This window comes from Hylobates moloch, unplaced genomic scaffold (assembly GCF_009828535.3).
Source record: "Hylobates moloch isolate HMO894 unplaced genomic scaffold, HMol_V3 SCAFFOLD_5, whole genome shotgun sequence".
In the NCBI taxonomy this organism is placed as follows: domain Eukaryota; kingdom Metazoa; phylum Chordata; class Mammalia; order Primates; family Hylobatidae; genus Hylobates; species Hylobates moloch.
This window is the reverse complement of record NW_026652280.1, coordinates 139510003-139524397: the sequence shown is the minus strand read 5'-3', so window position 1 is coordinate 139524397 and position 14395 is coordinate 139510003. Positions and strand designations below refer to the sequence as shown.

The following is a 14395-nucleotide window of genomic DNA, read 5'->3' as shown; positions in this document are numbered from 1 at the left end:
ATCACGCCACTGCACTCCAGCCTGGGCGACAGTGTGACTCCGTCTAAAATAAATAAATAAATAAAATAAAAAATAAACTAGCCAGGCATGGTGGTTCATGCCTGTAGTCCCAGCTACTTGGGAGACTGAGGTAGGAGGATTGTTTGAACCTGGGAGGCAGAGGTTGCAGTGAGCCGAGATCCCCCCACTGCACTCCAGCCTGGACAACACAGCGAGACTCCGTCTCAAAGAAACAAAACAAAACAAACAAAACTATTATTTCCTTTCTGACCTTGGTAATATATTGTTTACTCACTCTTGATTTCTGAGAAAATTCATTCAGGATATTGTCCAGTGATGTTTCAGAGTCTGAGCTTCTGCTCGTAAGATCAATTTTACTATCATTAGAGTCTAGAATAGGACTTTCTAATAGAACTTTCTGAGATAAAGGAAATATTCTTCATCTGTTCTTTCTGGTATGATGGTTACTGACCATCTGAAATGTAGCTAGTGTGTCTAAGGAACTGAATGTTTAATTTTATATAATTTTAAAATTTAGGCTGGGCATGGTGGCTCATGCCTGTAATTCCAGCATTTTGGGAGGCTGAGGCGGGCAGATCACCTGAGGTCAAGAGTTCAAGACCAGCCTGACCACCATGGAGAAACCCCGTCCCTACAAAAAAATTAGCTTGGCGTGGTGGCGCATGCCTGTAATCCCAGCTACTCGGGAGGCTGAGGTAGGAAAATCGCTTGAACCCAGAAGGTGGAAGTTGTGGTGAGCTAAGATTGTGTCATTGCACTCCAGCCTGAACAACAGGAGTGAAACTCCGTGTCAAAAAAAAAAAAAAAAAAAAAAAAAAAATTATTAAAACAGCCATGTTTGGCTAGTTGGTCACTCCAGGTCTAAAGTGTTATTTTATCTCTTTGCATTCATTTTCTGATCCATTTAATCATTAGAAGAGTTTCTGTCAATTTTCTTCTCTACCATTATGGGCAGAAAGCAAAAAATTCCAAATTCTCAAATGTGTTCAAGAAAGTTAAAAAAAAAAAAAGACTACAGAAATGGTGTCATACTATGTGGGTCACACAATAAAAAAATCAAAGAATGATTCCCTGCTAATTTTTTTTTTTTTTTTGTATATTTAGTAGAGAAGGGGTTTCACCATGCTAGTCAGGCTGGTCTTGAACGCCTGACCTCGTGATCCGCCTGCCTTGGCCTCCCAAAGTGGTGGGATTACAGGCGTGAGCCACCATGCCCAGCCATCAATTTGGAGATTTCTAAAGAAAATCCAATCACTCTAATTTCCAGAAAATGTTCTTATGTCAATTTAATTATTTGTCACTAATAAAGGCAATTCTATAAATAACACTGAAAGTGATCAAATAAACAGAAGTGATTTAAAAACAGATTAAATGTTTCAGCTTTTCCCTTAGGACTGTTAGCAAGTCATTCATGCTGCCCCCTAGAAGAGCTAAGTTTTGCTATACACACTGCTCAGAATGTCAAGGGATTTAGAGCTAACTTTAAGGAGTATTAAAAAGGAGTATTTTAAAAAATAGTATTAAGGAGTATTAAAAAAAAAAAAAACCCCCAAAACCCAAACCCACATCTGTTCTCCTCCTTGTTCTATAAAGAGGGTATATGTGGAAATGGGAGGATAATAAGGAAGTATATGTTCTGAGGTTAAAGAAAAATGTTTGAATTATGTTTTTTCAAAATCACAAACACGTGAAAATATAAATGAAAAAAGAGACAAAATATACTCGGACAAAATATAATCCTGTTGATTAGAAATAAGTATATTTGAATTAGAACATACTCTAAATAACAAGGTCATACCATATCCAGAAACGTCAATATAGAGAATGGCAACAATAGACAACCTAATTCTCAACTGCGTTCAACAAAAGCTATTCAGTAATCAAAAAAGTATTTCTAAAACAGAAAATTGGCTGGGCATGGTGGCTCACGCCTGTAATCTCAGCACTCTGGGAGGCCAACGTGGGCAGATCACCCGAGGTCAGGAGTTCCAGACCAGCGTGGCCAACATGGTGAAGCTCCATCTCTACTAAAATACACACACACAAAAGTTAGCTGGGCGTGGTGGCGCATGCCTGTAATCCCAGCTACTCGGGAGGCTGAGGCAGGAGAATTGCTGGAACCTGGGAGGTGGAGGTTGCAGTGAGCCGAGATCACGCCACTGCAATCCAGCCTGGGAGACAAAGTGAGACTCCGTCTCAAAAAAAACAAAAAAGAAAAGAAAATTTACTATTACATACATCTGGACTGCAAAATTGTGTCATCCCATTAGGACAATTTAGAATCACTTGAAAACAGAGAAGGGCAACTTAAGAGAATGTAGGAAGACTGGAAGTACAAAATGAAGACAAGACAAACTAAAAAAATTATGACTTTTAGGAAAAGATGAGAACTTTTTATAAATGTTTGAATCCTGTAAATTCATCAAGGGCATATAACAAATGGAAACACAGGCTTTTCACCAGATTCTCATTTGTCAAAAGTGGGGGCATCCCTTGAATTAGATAAATTTAATAAATCAGTGCATTCATTCCATAAATATTTCAATTCCTCTTAATACCAGGTGCAATGTTACATAGATTTTGGGCATATCAATGATTAAAAAACAAAAAACAAAAAAACAGAACACAAACTTTGAGTTCTAAAGACTTCCCAGTTTGATAGAGGCAAAAGACCAGTATGCCAAATATAATCTTATGTAGGAGGTGTTATGGAACATAAAGAGAAAAGTAAAACACTGTTTAAACACCACCCAAAAACAATGCTGGAGCTAAATTTTGAATAAACTGGAATTTGCCACAAGAATTGGGAAGGAGTACAAGTTAGCAAGAATATTCAGTGTGTGCAAACACACAGAAGTCAGAGCTCAGAGAATTGCAAATAGTTTTGCATAAACTAGAGATGTGAATCTAGAAAAGAGAAACCATGTCATGGCGGGTCTTGTATTTGATTTTGTATGTGACAGAGAACTATAAAGGATTTTGAGCAAGAGAGAGATACAATCAGATTTGTTTTATGAAAAGGGTCTCTTTTGGTTGTTGAGTTAAAGAGGTAATGAAGTAAGAAAAGGGAAAAGAGGCAGACTAGATAACAAGTACCTAATCCTTTTAGATAAAGATGTTAAGGTCCTGATTGAAAATACAGAAAAGAGAAAGGGACTATGAAGGTTATTACTGAGGGAGAAGAGACACAACATGGTGACTAACCGGATATAAAATGTGAAAGACCAATCATGATTCTTGTGTTTCATGCTTATGCCTTTGCCTGATCATAATGCCATTTATAGAAACAGGGAAGCTGGTCTACTTTTTAACAGAGAAGAGGATTAATACAGTTTTTGGACATGCTGGGTTTAAAGCCTTTATATTAAAAATGTGGACCACAGTCTGTAGGACCATAAGAAATATAGAATCTCAGGACCCATCCCAAATTTACAGAATTACACTCTGTAGTTTAAGAAGATCTCCAGGTGATTCTTATATGTATATTGGTTTAAGGTACCTATCAAATCATCTAAATGGAAATGTCCCATGGAAGTAAAAAAAATATAAGAAATACAATTTCTAACAAAATAAAACTTTATGTAAAGATATAGATTGGGAGTCATCACATAAGTACTGTAATTGAAACTGAGGGAGTAGGACACCATTCAGTAGAGTCAGAAGAGAATAAAATCAGATAACAGATCCCGACTAACAATAACGTTTGAAGTACAGGCAGTAGAAGAGATGCCAGAACAGGAGAGAAAGATATGTTGACAACGTAGGAGAAAGCTAGGAGATAATGAAGTCACACAAGTGAAGAGAGTTTCAAATGCTAGGGCCAAGTAAGATTTAGTAGTCAGGAGGTAAAATGGTAGAAAGAGAAGCCCTATTAGGGTACTTTGAAAAATGACTAGAGGTCAATATACAGAATATTGCATACGAGAAAGGCTGCAGTTATAATACATATTGACTTGAATGTTTTTTAAAGATGGCCAATATATGAGTATATAAATGTTTGATGGTTCATAATTGAAACTTATTAACCAAGGAGCAAATATAAGATACAATAACAATACTTACCATTTAACATCTTCATTACTGGAATAGTGATTGTCATACAGTAAGCATCAATACATATTTATAGAATTACAGAATGATTTACTCTGTATTTGGTGGTGCCAGACACATACTAAGTGATTTACATGTTATCTTATTAATCCTCAGAACAGCCCTATAAGGTAGATATTAACGTATTATACCTCATCTGTAACCCATTTTATAAACAAGAAAATCAATGAAGATAATGCTAATGGATCAGTCTTTTTGGCAAAACTCCAATGTAGCACTGTAACCTTACGCATGGCTACCAATCAATCATAGTTGGCATGAGAAGCAGGTTGAGTATCCTTAACTGAAATGCATGGGACCATAAGTGTTTTATTTTTTGGATTTGGAAAATACTTGCATATATAGAATGACATATCTTGGGGATAGGACCCAAATATAAACCTGAAATTCATTTATGTTTCACATATACCTTATACATATAGCCTGAAGGTAATTTTATGCAGTATTTTTAAAGTTTCAGATTTTGGAGCATTCTAGATTTCAGATTTTTGAATTATGAGGATGCTCAATTTGTACTACATTATTTCAAAACTCCTTTTTGCGTCTGAACGTTTATGATTCTAATACAGAGGTTGCCAAACTGAGGCTCATGGGCCAAATCTGTCCTGCTTGCTTTTGTTAATAAAGTTCTACAGGAACACAGTGACGTGCATTCGTTTAACAACTGTCTATGGCTGCTTCCATGCTATAATAGCAGAGTTCGATAGTTATGACAGACTGCATGTTGCCTATAAAGCTGAAAATTTTTACTATCTAGTCCTTTACAGAAAGTTTGCCAAGCCCATACAAAATTAGGGATAAACCACATTACTTTCTGAGAGACAGCCACATTCTTAACACAGAAGACTCAAGCGAGAGAAAAAAAACACGATTACTTAGCATGTCACAAGTGAAGTGACAGAATACTAGATACAATTTACTATGAGAAATTACTATAGACAGCCTTCTATACTTAAACAACTAGAATAAGGAAAAAAAGGTATTTTAGAAGGCATATTTGGAATTGACTAAGAAATATGATCTGAGATTTTTTTTTTACACAACTGTGAGTGGTTTAATGTGGGTAAAACATACCAAAATTTAAATCCTTCCTCCTGAAATAATTTAACATTAATTTACTCTTGTTTCATGAAATGGTTAATTTAAATTAAGTGACCTTAAAAACTGACAGTGTATTATAAGCTAGAGTATAATGAAGGTTATCATGATAATCCCAGAAGCTACTTGATGTTGAAGATAAAGAATATGAAGCAGTGGCTGGGTGCGGTGGCTCATGCCTGTAATCCCGGCATTGGGAGGCCAAGGCAGGCGGATCACCCGAGGTCAGGAGTTTGAGACCAGCCTGGCCAACATGGCAAAACCCTGCCTCTACTAAAAATAAAAAAAAAATTAGCTGGGTGTGGTGGCGTGTGCCTGTAGTCCCAGCTACTCAGGAGGCTGAGGCAGGAGAATCACTTGAACCTGGGAGGCAGAGGTTGCGGTGAGCTGAAATTGCGCCACTGCACTCCAGTGTGGGCAACAGTGAGACTCTGTCTCAAAATAAAAAGAGAGAAAAGAATATGAAGCAGTGATGACATGAAAGTTAGTTTGGTATTTGTAATTACTGTATAAATCAACAACTCTCCATGCTCTATTTCAGAATATCTTTAAGATGTAAATTCTGAGGGTGGGAATTTAATAAGGGTTTTATCACAATTATAACAACTTTTCATGGGCTCAGAAAATACTGGTATTATACATAACAATATTAAATAGTTACACATTATGGAATTAATCATTTTTATTTTAAGCAAGTAGATAATTAAATATTTATACAAAGCATTAAAATTCAATTGTTTTCAAAAGGAAAAGACAGTATGATGTATGTGCCCTAAGGTTTGATATTTTACATAAGAAATATATATTACTGTAGATAATAAAATCTGATATCATAACTAGGAAGGCTAATCATAGTATCGAAGCTACTCTTTTTTTTTTTTTTTTTTTTTTTTGAGACGGAGTCTTGCTCTGTCGCCCAGGCTGGAGTGCAGTGGCATGCTCTCGGCTCACTGCAAGCTCCGCCTCCCAGGTTCACGCCATTCTCCTGCCTCAGCCTCTCCGAGTAGCTGGGACTACAGGCGCCCGCCACTACGCCCGGCTAATTTTTTTGTATTTTTAGTAGAGACGGGGTTTCACCGTGGTCTCGATCTCCTGACCTCGTGATCCGCCCGCCTCGGCCTCCCAAAGTGCTGGGATTACAAGCGTGAGCCACCGCGCCCGGCCGAAGCTACTCTTGATTCTCATGAAAATCTAAGTTATAAAATGTTTTTAATAAAACAAGTAAGTATAAATAATCAATGCAGCTAAGAATCAATTGCTAAAACTTTCTAGAAATAAGAATGCTCACACTATCATTCAGAGAATGGATATAAAAAAGCTAAAACAACTGTGGTACAATTCTGAGTTTAAGTGTTTGAGGCAAAATAAATAAATAAATCAGAGTAAGAAATTTTTTTCCCAAGCAAAAGTAAATATCTTCTCTGCTACATCAGAATGTGTTATTCTAACAAAGACTGTTTTTGATTAGATATGTATCTGCTTTGGGCCTCATTAAGTATCCCAAGTCAAACTACTATATTACATTTCTGTGCCAAATGATCAATATTTTATTATAAACAATTCTAGGTCAGCAATAGAAAGCATGTGCTAATACAGGCAATTTTATAAAATATTAAATCCAAAAAATTCTCTTGCCATTAACTAAATAAGGCAAGAAATCATGGGAATGTCAGCAAAAATCGAGGTAGAATGAGGTATGTAAATTGAATACTTACGTATTTCAGTTAAAAAAAAAAAAGAGAAAGTGTTATTACCTTCAGACAAGCTCAGTTTCATAAAACTGATTTTCAAAGTGACATGCAAGGACAGAAGACAAAAGCCTTAGTTCAAGCCTTTCTTGGCAATGCAAAGCTCCTCATTACTGTTGGATGTCAACCCAAAGAATATACCTTCACAATTATCCTTTAACATGTTTGCCCTTAAAATTCCCTGTGAAGATACATACATATGACTTTCTCTCTTTTGTACTTCAAATTCTTTGGCCAATTACTTCTTTCCTTGGTGATTTGTTATTTTGTACAGGTCTACTCTTAATGCAATTGTTCCACATAAATCAATTCACATTTAAACTACGATGGTGTGCTACTTACAGAAATGACACTTACATCTCGTAAAGAAAGGCTCCTGCAAAATTCCCACCTGGCAAAAGAAAGGCTCTTCTTTTAAGAAAATAACCCCTTCATGTGTTGTATTTTAAATCGAAATTTCTTTTTTTTGAGACAGAGTCTCGTTCTGTCGCCCAGGCTGGAGTGCAGTGGTGTGATCTCGGCTCACTGCAACCTCCACCTCCCGGGTTCAAGTGATTCTCCTGCCTCCACCTCCCGAGTAGCTGGGATTATAGGCAGCCGCCACCGCGCCCAGCTAATTTTTGTATTTTTAGTAGAGATGGGGTTTCACCATCTTGGCCAGGCTGGTCTCGAAGTCCTGACCTCGTGATCCACCCGCCTTGGCCTCCCAAAGTGCTGGGATTACAGGCATAAGCTGAGCGTCAGCCACCATGCCTGGCCTCTAAATTTCATATATTGTGTTTGCTTAAAGTAACATAGCATTCACCAATTACTTTAACAAACCACCTCTATGAAAACAAATGTGAAAAAAATGCATATACTGTTGAGAAAGTATAATCCTAAAAATTCTTATTCCTGGGAATACATAATGAAAACGATTCACATAAAATGTTGATTTTAAATGACTGAACAGTTTACTGGAGTAAATTTTATATACCTTGGACTTGAGGGAACCTTCCCAATTTTCATCCACAAACTTCAAGAATAGCTCCTGCATACAGCTACAAAAGGAAAAACAGGAATTTAAAAAACTAGTATAAATTAAAAATGTACTTATAAAATAAATATAAACTTTCACTGTATAAACATTACAGTTAGCAGATATATAGATCAAAGAAATGTCAAAGCTGGTTAGCTAGACAGGACCATGTAGTTCCAGTCTAACGGAAGAGAAGATGGAGGCCCAAGTATAATAAATGGTAGAGGAACTTCCAACCTACTTCAATTACTCTTAAACCTAGCCAAAAAGACCGAAGGAGATAAGGAGATTTGACAATAAACTTTAAATAGGTAAGATGTCCTAGGAAGCTCTACAAAATATTAAAGATTTCCTACCTTTTTTTTAGGGTGATAAACTGAATATAGATATATATCATCTATGCAAGATAGTTACTTAATAAAAATTCTTTCTGGTTGCTTTTAATATTAAGTGATCAAAGTTTTAAAATTAAAACAATCGTTATAGAAAGTACTATGTAGAGATATTATAAGAAAAGCAGTAAAATCTCATTATAAAGAACTCAAATGCAAATATTTTCCTTTAATGAAATTTAGCTGAAATGGATTCAATGGTAAATATCTCTATTCTAGCTATAGAACCTGCACATTCTCTTTACAGTAAAAGCTCATTATAAAAAACTCAAATGCAAATATTTTATTGCAATGAATTCAGCTGAAATGGATTCAATGGTAAACATCACTTTTTTTGTAGTTGCAGAGCCTGACTATTCTTTTTATAGGGCAGGAATATACTTGGAAATGCTGTGACCATAAGAGAAGGCTGGCAATTTTAAGAACGTATCATATCCATTTCATTTCTTCTGGGTTTTTAGATTTGTTTTTATGGAGGTTCAAGAAAGATGGACTTTACTTTTTCAGGTTCTAAAACAGCATTTACTTAATTAAAAAAAACAACAACACATGCCCTATGCATGTTTATTTAAAATAGTTTGGAAAATACAGAAAGGCACAAAGTAGTGATTTAAAAACCACCTTAATGTGACCTAAAAAGACAATGATTCTTAACGGTTTGGTGACTTTGGGCTAGATCAATTCTTACATTTTTGGGGAGTCACTGACCCTTCTGAGAATCTGATAGAATTTTGCTTTAATGCAGGCTGTTCATGAAATCTGAAACCAATGATGGATTTCAGATTAAGAATTCTGATGATCTCTAAGGTTCACTGCAGCAATAAAACTTTAAGAATAGGTTAATTTGGCTGGGCATGGTGGCTCATGCCTGTAATTGCAGCTCTTAGGGAGGCTGAAGTGGGCGGATCACGAGGTCAAGAGATAGAGACCATCCTGGCCAACCAACACGGTGAAACCCCGTCACTACTAAAAATACAAAAATTAGCTGGGCATGGTGGCACACGCCTGTAGTCCCAGCTACTCGTGGGGCTGAGGCAGAAGAATCGCTTGAACCCGGGAGGCAGAGGTTGCAGTGAGCCGAGATCACGCCACTGCACTCCAACCTGGCAACAGAGCAAGACTCTGTCTCAAAAAAAAAAAAAAAAAAAAAGAAAGAATAGGTTAACTTAATTTCATGCAGTAAGTTGCTTTTGAAAAAGATTTGGCTAATCTTGGTTAGACAACTCCAGAAAAAAAATCTTGAAAAATATAAGGCCATATTACCAATAAGCTAATGAAGCAACGGTCAACATTACTAGAGATTAGGGAAATGCATATCAAAACCACAGTGAGATCCCACTTCACACCACTGGGATAGCTATTATTAAAAAAAAAAAAGAGAGAGATGAGGATGTGGAGAAATTGGAACCCTCGTACACTGCTGTTGGGAATGAGAAGTTTTGTCCAGTGGCTATAGAAAATGGAACTGCAGTTTTTAAAAAAATTAAAAATAGAATTACTATATGATCTGCAATTCTACTTCTGGGTATATACTCAAAAGAAGTGAAAGCAAGGCCTGAAACAGATATTTATACACCAATGTTCACAGCAACATTATTCACAATAGCCAAAAGGTGGGAAAAAACTCATGTGTTCATTAACAGATGAATGGAAAAACAAAATATGGTATATACATACAACAGAGCATTATCCAGCTTTTAAAAGGAAGGACATTCTGACCGGGTGCAGTGGCTCACACCTGTAATTCCAGCACTTTGGGAGGCCGAGGTGGGAGGATCATCTGAGGTCAGGAGTTTGAGACCAGCCTGGCCAACATGGTGAAACCCCATGTCTACTAAAAAATACAAAAATTAGCTGGATGTGGTGGGAGGTGCCTCAATCCCAGCTACTTGGGAGGCAGAGGCAGGAGAATCGTTTGAACCCAGGAGGCGGAGGTTGCAGTGGGCTGAGATAAAGCCACTGCACTCAAACCTGGGGGACAAGAGCGAGACTTCTCTCAAAAAAAAAAAAAAAAAAAAATTCGGACACATATTACAACATAAACGAATCTTATTACAACATTAATGACATCTTGCTAAGTGAAATAAGGCAGTCACAAAAGGACAAATGTTTAAATGAGGTAACTAGAGTAGTCAAAAATTCAGATATAGAAAGTAGAATGGTAGTTGTCAGTGGGGGCAAGGAATAGGGAGTTATTGTTTCATGGGTATAAGTTTCAGTTTGGGAAGACTCTGGAGAAAGATGGTTAACACGGTTGTACAACAATGTGAATGTACTTAATGCCATAGCACTGTACACTTAAAAATGGTTAAAATAGTGAATTTTATGTACATTTTACTAAAATTAAAAGCATATAAGGCCATATTTAGATTTGGTTGTTAGATTTATCTTTTGTTTATAATCCTTTAGAAACTCTTGGTGGAGACTCCACTACCTTACCTAACAATATTTCTCTACACCACTGTTTCTTTATATCATGATACATGTGGGAAATGATAATGATTGTACGAAGCACTGCAGTAAAAGGATGAAGCAGCTTTTAAGACTAGCCTGGGAGCCCTGCTTACCTCAGGCCCCACTTGGTTGTCTCAAGGGCTCAAGGACTCAGTATCTTAGCACACCCATAACCCACTCATGGGAAGCTTGTCCCTGCACCACAAAATATCAACTGAATAACCAAAATATTAGAAACATATCCTTTAATGAGCAAGCAGCTCAGATGTGACCTTTTTCAAAAAAACTTTTGTTGATTTCCTCGTCTCAGGTAAGGATTTTCCTAGTAAACTTTCATAGAACTTTGTTCTCATCATAATGTGCATCAAATAGCCTATAACTTGACAGTAGACAGGAAATGTCTTAATTTCCCCCAGAATCGGACACAAAGCTTCTCAATATAGGTGTGCTGAAGGGAGAGAATTATTCATATAACAAAATTAAATGCCTCTTTTTTCATGACAAAACTTCAAAAATATTTCAAGTTCCTTTGACAAAGTTTGTAGAGTAGTTCCACTCCAGGGTAAACAAAAGAAAATGGATGGAACTCAAAGTTGCAGAACATTATTAAAAGTCAAACTCTAAAAGCATTAATCTGTGTTGTTAGCTGGCGCACATATATATACACACACACACACACACACACACATATATATACACACACACATATATACACGCACACACACATATATATCTATGATTTGTGGTGTTCATTGGAAAGTATTTGTTTTTCATGGTGAATAAATAATTTAATTACAGATTGTAGTAAATTTAAAATGCCATATAATCCTAAGTATCTTTGGCACTACATACAAATTCACACACAATGAAATATATGCTACTTATAAATAGTGGAAATTCTCTAGTGCATGAAGAAATGACAAATAAAGTTAATTCCTTGATTTAACCAAGTTCCAACCTCAGTATTTTTACTTTTTAAAGTGACTAGCATACAAAATTTTTAATCTTCAAACATTTAGGGAAAAATACCATCACAAGAGAAAAATCAAAGAAGAAAGTTATATAACTTCTAACAGCAAGTTGGTAGCCCTTTTTAAAAATATGAATTAGAGGAGTCTTACTTGTACAGACAACCTAACTCTAGGCCATTATTGTATTAGGACTAGGGAAACATAAGAAATCATTAGGAAAATATGAGAACGATACACAAACTGCATCTCTTCCCTTTGGAGTCTCTATTTCCATGTAACTTATGACCGTCAGATTTTCCTAAACTTCTGATATGGTTCTCTGGGTGGGGGAAGTAGAAATATCTAACTACCTCAGCTCTATCACTAACGTGCCTTAGTTGTAACAGGATTTTAAAATATGCTAATTTCCCATTTTAAAAAGTGATTTTTATTCATTAGTCTTTGGATAAATTCCAGCTTTGTAGTTAGCTGATGTTTTCCCAGTTTAAATATTTTAAGTACTACAGGTACTACAGGTTAAGCATCCCAAATCTGAAAACAATCTGAAATCCAAAACACTTCTAGTCCCAATAATTCCAGATAAGAACTACTCAACCTGTACTGAGATTAGTAAGGGCTTAAAGTGAGGTTTCACATGTAGAAAAAGGCCACGCTATTTTTGTAGCTATCTTTGTTATAATTAAGGTCCAACTAGTTGCCACAAAAATGTTCAAAAAGCTGGTCTATGCTGTTTCTCACCAGACAGCTAGATTCCAAAATAAGTTCATTTATAACACTGAACAAAGGTGACATTTGTGAATTACATACATTTTCTGAATTTTTTTTTTTTTTTTGAGACAGAATCTCGCTCTTTTGCCCAGGCTGGAGTGCAGTGGCGCTATCTCGGCTCACTGCAAGCTCTGCCTCCCGGGTTCACGCCATTTTCCTGCCTCAGCCTCCCGAGTAGCTGGGATTACAGGTGCCCGCCACTGCGCCCGGCTAATTTTTTGTATTTTTTTTAGTAGAGACGGGGTTTCACCGTGTTAGCCAGGATGGTCTCGATCTCCTGACCTCGTGATCTGCCCGCCTCGGCCTCCCAAAGTGCTGGGATTACAGGCGTGAGCCACCGCGCCCGGCCTCTGAATTTTTTTAAAAGTGCAGTATTTGTTAACTCTTGTGCCATCATCATACCACTACCACCACCACCAGCACCACTACACATTTATAGACCTGTCCAAGTCAGAAATACTCTACCACTTTCCAATACGAAGCACTTAAAGTATTTTTGTTGGTAACAATAACCACAGCTCTAAAGAAACATGACCTTAAGAAAACCTTGATAAACTAATTATTTGAGTCAAACTAAATATCAAATTTTCACATGGCATGGTATAGTGAAAAGAGTCCAAGTTGTAAAATCAAACATGTATGTGGTCCAGTTCTGGCTCTGCCACTTACAAGCAGTATGCCCCCTTGGGTAAGTCATTCACTGAGCTTCAGTTTACTGTCTGAACGAAAGGGTTATTTACCCACCTTCCAGAGCTGCTATAAGAAGTCACCAAAAAAAGCGAAAAGCCTGGATCTTTTAGATGCTCAATATATAACATCTTTTATTATAACATTAATACTTCCACAGTATTGGTTAAGTTCAAGTTGTGCACGTGAAGCCATTTTCATGTCTACTTAATAGAATTTTCAGTTCAGGGACTATTCAGGGATATCACTCATTGTTCGTCTGTAATGAAAATGGCCACTCCAAATTTTCTCAAGCTTTCAAATTCAAACTATCTTAGAGCAGAGTTCTCAACCCTGACAGTACACTACAATCACCTGGAAATATTCTGAAAATTACTGATCCCTAAAACCTACCCCAGATAAACTAAATTAGGATATCTAGGGGTGAGATCCATGCATCAGTATTTTTAATTACTACTATTAGTACTTTAAAGCTCCCCAAATGATTGTAATGGGCAGGCAGGGATGAGGAATACTGCCTTATACTATGTTATATCAATAGGGCAAAAATTGCAAAATGGTAAAACAGTAGGCTTTTTGTTCAACAGATTAACTGCATTAATCAATAGGGCAAAAATTGCAAAATGGTAAAACAGTAGGCTTTTTGTTCAACAGATTAACTGCATTAATCTGAAAAGGTTAACCATAAACATTGAACCAAGACAAATGTTACAGTACTTTTTTTTTCCTTTCCTTATGAGGTACTGCTTGTAGCCATAGATTCTCATTTTGGAAACTCTCTATTTTATTTAAAATCAAAAGGTTAGTATTAAAGCAATTCCACAGTACCAACAGAAAAAAAGCTAAGATATTTTAAAAACTGTAATTAAACTTGGTTTTTATCCTCCTAAAGTGCTAGTTTTGTTTAATTAAAAGAAGTTTTTCAAACCAAGTTAATATAACCATTAGCATAATAATTGTGAATGCTATGTAGCAATATGAAGAAAATGCTGTTAGGTGAACAAAAGCAAAAATTTTTACTGCTGAAGAGAATTCGTATCTGAGGAGTAACTGTATTTTATAGGTCTACTGAAGGTTTGTCCTTAAAATAAAGGGATTTTAAAATAAGGAAGCATGGCTATAGTATGA

General features: G+C 36.4%; 1 protein-coding gene across 4 annotated transcripts in view; it reads right to left on the bottom strand.

The window, feature by feature from the left end:
* SELENOF (selenoprotein F) overlaps positions 1 to 14395 on the bottom strand; it is a 46646-nt gene that overhangs the window by 10169 nt on the left and 22082 nt on the right. For all 4 annotated transcript variants that reach the window (XM_058439617.1, XM_032155453.2, XM_032155455.2 and 1 more), the window contains one exon: positions 7954 to 8017. In XM_058439617.1, coding sequence (XP_058295600.1) covers positions 7954 to 8017 — 64 coding nt within the window. The remainder of the gene's footprint in view (positions 1 to 7953; positions 8018 to 14395) is intronic.